Genomic DNA, 5,258 nt, shown 5'->3' with positions numbered 1-5,258 from the left:
AGCCCAGAGAATCCATTGTTGCATTCCAGAAAAGATTTGTCCACTTGATGAATCATTTAATTGCTCTCCGAAAGACCTTCACGAATGATGATCTCAACCTTAAAGTGCTAAGATCCTTGACTAGAGAATGACAACCAAAAGTAATGACTATATCGAAGAAGAAAAGTCTTTCTACAATGACGTCCGCTTCATTATTCGGAAAACTCCAAGAACATGAACTTGAACTTGGAAGACTTGAAAAGCATGAAAATCAAGAGAATAAATCCAAAGGTATTGCTTTAAAAGTAGACTCAAAGGAAGAAAAAGATGAGGGCGCACCGGAGGAAGATGAAAATTTCACGCTCCTTGTTAAAAGGCTTGGTAAGGTTTTTGGTAAAAATGAAAAATCGTTTTATGAAAAAAGAAATAAACATTTCAGGAAAAGGGAGGCTTCCACATCTACACAAGATGTCACATGCTATGAATGTGGAAAGTAAGGTCATATAAAGCTAGATTGGCTGAAACTCTCCAAGAAAGATGGATTTAAAGGCAAGAAGGAATTCAAGAATAAAAAGGCATATGTTGCATGGGAAGATAATGAGATAAGTTCTTCATCCGGATCGAAAAGTGACGAATGTGAAAATTTAGCATTAATGGCTTCACACCATTCTGACAATGAAGAGGATGAGGTTAGTAACGATTTTTCTCTTTCTGATAGTGATGCACAAGGTGCTATAAATGAACTTCTTCAAGAATGCAAAATTCTGTATAAAACAATATCATCTTAAAAGAAAATAACTTCATCTCTAGAAGAAAAAGTCGTGACAATGGAAAAAGATGTCAATGATGAAAAATAAAAGATGATTAGTGAAAAACAGAATTTTGTATGTTGAAAATGTGAATCATTTTCTTTCCAAATTGTCCAATTAAAAAGGGTTCTTGAAAGGTATGAGAAATGACAAATTGGGTTGGAAGGTGTCCTTAGCCAACAAAGATATTCAAATGATAGAAGTGGACTTTGTTATTCAAAGTTTTCCAAACCAAGTTCTAGTAAAACTACCTTTGTTAAAGCTAATGACCAACCACCCAAAGAGAAAGTGAACAAGCCAAAAGTTATTCATCACTATCCTAAAAAAAAAGATTCTCTAAAAAGAAATCTTATGTTCCTAGATACAGAAGCAATTTTGAACCTACTTATTTTTGTGGAATATTTGGCCATACATCTAATGTTGGCTACGTTAGAAACTTTAGTATAGAAAATGGGCATTACGTGTGGGTAAAGAAATGTACTAATTATGAAGGACCCAAAGTAATTTGGGTACCTAACAAAACTTAACTTATTTTGTAGGTATGCTTGAAAACCACATCAAACCTTTGGTATCTCGATAGTGGTTGTTCCAAGCATATGACGGGAGATATTAACAAATTTTAAAATCTAGCATTTAAGGCCAAGGGTTATGTCACTTATGGTGATAACAACAAATGAATAATTCTTGGCATAGGCAAAGTTGGAGCACCACATTTCACATCCATTGAATATGTCCTTTATGTCGAAGGACTAAAGCACAATCTTATAAGTTTTAGCCAACTTTGTGACAAAGGATTCAAAATCATGTTCACCAAGGATAAGTGCTTGATTGTAGATGAAGTCACACATGAGGTGAAACTCAAAGGTACGAGATTTAATAATATATTTATGATTTCCCTTGATGATGTATCTTTGAAGGTAAAATGTCTTATGGAAAATAATAATGAGTCATGACTTTGGCATAAAAGATTCGCTCATATTCATATGGAACATTTGAATAAACTTATAAAGCATGATCTTGTTATTGGATTTCCTAAGATAAAATTTGTCAAAGATAGATTATGTGATGCATGTCAAAAGGGAAAACAAACCAAATCAACTTTCAAATCAAAGAATATGGTGTTCATTATAAGGCCACTACAATTGTTGCATATGAACTTATTTGGTTCATCAAGAACAAGAAGCTTCGGAGGTAATGTGTATGCTTTAGTTATTGTTGATGATTTCTCTAGATACACTTGGACATTCTTCTTAGTGCAGAAAAGTGATGCATTCAATACGTTCAAGAAATATGCAAAGCAAATTCAAAATGAGAAATCTCTAACTATTGCCTCCATAAGAAGCGACCATGGTGGAGAATTCCAAAATGCCTCCTTCGAAGAGTTTTGTGAAGAACATGGAATATTACATAATTTATCGGCACCAAGGAATCCTTAACAAAATGGAGTGGTGGAGAGAAATAATAGGTCACTTGTGGAACTTGCAAGAACAATGCTTAGAGATGCAAATCTTCCAAAGTATTTTTAGACGAATGCGGTGAGCATGACATGCTATGTAAGTAATAGAGTTATTATTAGACATTTTATTGAAAAAGACCCCCTAAGAACTCTTCAAAGGAAGGAAACCAAACATCTCTTACTTTCATATCTTTGGATGTAAGTGCTTTGTCTTAAACAATGACAAAGACAATCTCGGTAAATTTGATAAGAAATCCGATGAAGGTATTTTTCTAGGATATTCTCTGACTAGTAAAGTGTTTAGAGTTTATAACAAAAGGACTTTAACTATTGAAGAATCTATGAATGTTTCATTTGATGAATCTAACACCTCGAAAGAGGATGTAGTTAATTGTGATGATAATGAAATTATAGGAAATCCTACGGAAGATTCTACCAAATTCAATAATGATGATCAAATAAAAGATCAAGAGGAACACATTCAACAAGAGACAAATCAAGAAGATCTTCCTCAAGAGTGGAGAATGCATAGAGATAATCCTATTGACAAAATCATTGGAGACCTAAATCAGGGAGTATCTACTAGGTTGAATCTTAAAGATGCTTGTCTCAACATATCATTTATTTCTCAAATAGAACCTTCTAAAGTCACAGATGCCTTAGATGATGATCAATTCTAGCCATGCAAGAAGAACTTAATCAATTTGAAAGAAATCAAGTATGGGAACTAGTTCCTAGACCAAAAGGTAAGCATGTTATTGGTACTAGATGGATTTTTAAAAATAAGCCAGATGAAAATGGTATCATTTTAAGGAACAAGGAAATATTAATAACGCAAGGCTATAATCAAGAGGAAGGTACAAATTTTGAGGAAACTTTTGTTCCGGTTGCTAGACTAGAGGCAATTAGATTATTGTTGGCATATGCTTGCTCTTTGAATTTTCAGTTGTACCAAATGGACGTTAAAGGCGCATTCCTAAATGGATACATACTTGAAGAAGTTTATGTAAGTCAACCTCCAGGATTTGAATACTTCAAACATCCCAATCATGTGTACAAACTCAAAAAGGCCTTGTACGGATTGAAGCAAGCACCAAGGGCTTGATATGATAGGTTAAGTAACTTTCTTTGTGAACATGGTTTCGAAAAAGGTAAAGTGGATAGTACCTTGTTTATCAAAAGAATTAACCATCATACTATCTTAGTGCAAATTTATGTAGATGAAATCATATTTGGATCCACAAATGAATCCTTATGTGAAGAATTCTCAACAATCATGCAAGGAGAATTTGAAATGTCTATGATGGGTAAGTTGAACTACTTCCTTGGGTTGCACATCAAACAAACAAAGGAAGGGGTATTCACCAATCAATCTAAATATTCCAAAGAACTTCTCAAAAGATTTGACATGGATGCTTGAAAATATATAGCCACTCCAATGGGATCGGGGACATATCTTGATCATGACAAATCCGGAACTCCAGTTGATATCACTAAGTGTCGAGGTATGATCGGTTCTTTGTTATATCTAACGGCTAGTCAACCTGATATTATGTTTAGAGTATGTTTATGTTCTCGATTCCAAGCATGTACAAAGGAATCTCATGTCACAGCTGTAAAAAGAATAATGAAGTATCTCAAAGGAACATCCAATGTCGGCTTATGGTACCCCAAAGGTAGTATATGTAGTCTTGTTGGTTTCTCTGATGCAGATTATGCAGGATGTAAGACGGACAGAAAAAGCACGAATGGAACATGTCACATTTTTGGAAATTCTCTAGTTTCTTGGTCATGTAAAAAGCAAGCAAGTGTGGCTCTCAGCACTACAGAAGCAGAATATATCGCCACCGGTAGCTACTGTGCACAAATACTTTGGTTGAAGCAACAACTTCTCGACTATGGTGTAAATCTAGGAAGCATCTCTATCAAATGTGACAACACAAGTGCAATCAATATTTCAAAGAATCCTATAATGCATTCAAGAACCAAGCATATTGGTATACGTCACCACCTCTTAAAGGATCATGTTCTCAAAGGCGACATTGAAATCTCCTTTATTGATACCCAAAATCAACTAGCAGATATCTTTACTAAACTATTGGCAAGAGATGCATTTTATAAAATCAGAAGAGATCTTGGTATTCTAAGCGAGAGTGACATTTAATCGAATCAAGATCCTCGATAATTCCATCTAAATTCTCTCACAAAAATTGACAAGGTACATGCACTCTTCTTCATTCAATTCTCTCATGAGTTTCAATATTCCATTAGTGAAATTAGATTTCTTCTTGTTCAGAAAATCTTAGGTATATGACACAATGTATGATGAATAAATGTTTATGTGATTTTTGTTGCTATAATATGCTTCACATTTTTATTTATTGTAGTTGTTTTCTTTATGTCAATCGATGGATCCATTCATTCAATCGACGGGTCCTTTCTTTTTTTTCTCAATTTTTTTAACAAAAGCTTCATACAATCGATTGCATCAAACCATCAATCGATTGGCTCATGTTTGTTTTCTCATTTTTTTTGGCCTAAGCTTCATACAATCGATTGGTTATAACCTTCAATCGGTTGGTCCAAATTGTTTTTCTTTAAAAATCAGTTTTTAAGCTATGCCAATCGATTGGTCCCTCTATGTCAATCGATTGGTCTTTGAATTTTTTCATGCGCATGAATCTTTTCAACAGTCTGCATATATATACTGCTACACTCCTTCTCTCTTTCTCTTCTTTAATTTTTTTTGTCTTATTATATTATTACTTTTACTCACATATATTCCTCCTTTTTATTTGGATACTGCCATACGTTTTCTCTTTCCTAGTATCATGTGAATCGTATTACTTAGTCTTTCTATTTATCTCACTTTAATTTTTTATTTAATTCTTTTATTGAACAGTCCAATCACATTGACCTATCATAACTCCTTTTATGCTACTCCTTGGTAATAAAACCTTACCTTCACTCAAAGAAAATTCAGCACTCTCTCTCTCATAGTGCAAACCGAAAAC

The 5,258-nt window shown here is 33.8% G+C and overlaps 1 protein-coding gene across 1 annotated transcript; it reads left to right on the top strand.

Moving 5' to 3' along the window:
• The first annotated feature begins 3,682 nt into the window (after positions 1-3,682).
• Positions 3,683-4,408, top strand: LOC127078604 (secreted RxLR effector protein 161-like). The gene has a single exon (XM_051019044.1). The coding sequence runs from the start codon at positions 3,683-3,685 to the stop codon at positions 4,406-4,408; it is 726 nt and encodes a 241-aa protein (XP_050875001.1).
• Positions 4,409-5,258: the final 850 nt, after the last annotated feature.

The sequence above is a fragment of the Lathyrus oleraceus genome, chromosome 5 (assembly GCF_024323335.1).
Source record: "Lathyrus oleraceus cultivar Zhongwan6 chromosome 5, CAAS_Psat_ZW6_1.0, whole genome shotgun sequence".
Lineage (NCBI taxonomy): Eukaryota > Viridiplantae > Streptophyta > Magnoliopsida > Fabales > Fabaceae > Lathyrus > Lathyrus oleraceus.
The sequence above is the reverse complement of the archived record's forward strand: the minus strand, read 5'-3'. Positions and strand labels throughout refer to the sequence as shown.

Bases quoted from the DNA above. Each gene is read 5' to 3' on its own strand.
- LOC127078604 (XM_051019044.1), top strand. From the start codon at position 3,683: ATGGGATCGGGGACATATCTTGATCATGACAAATCCGGAACTCCAGTT.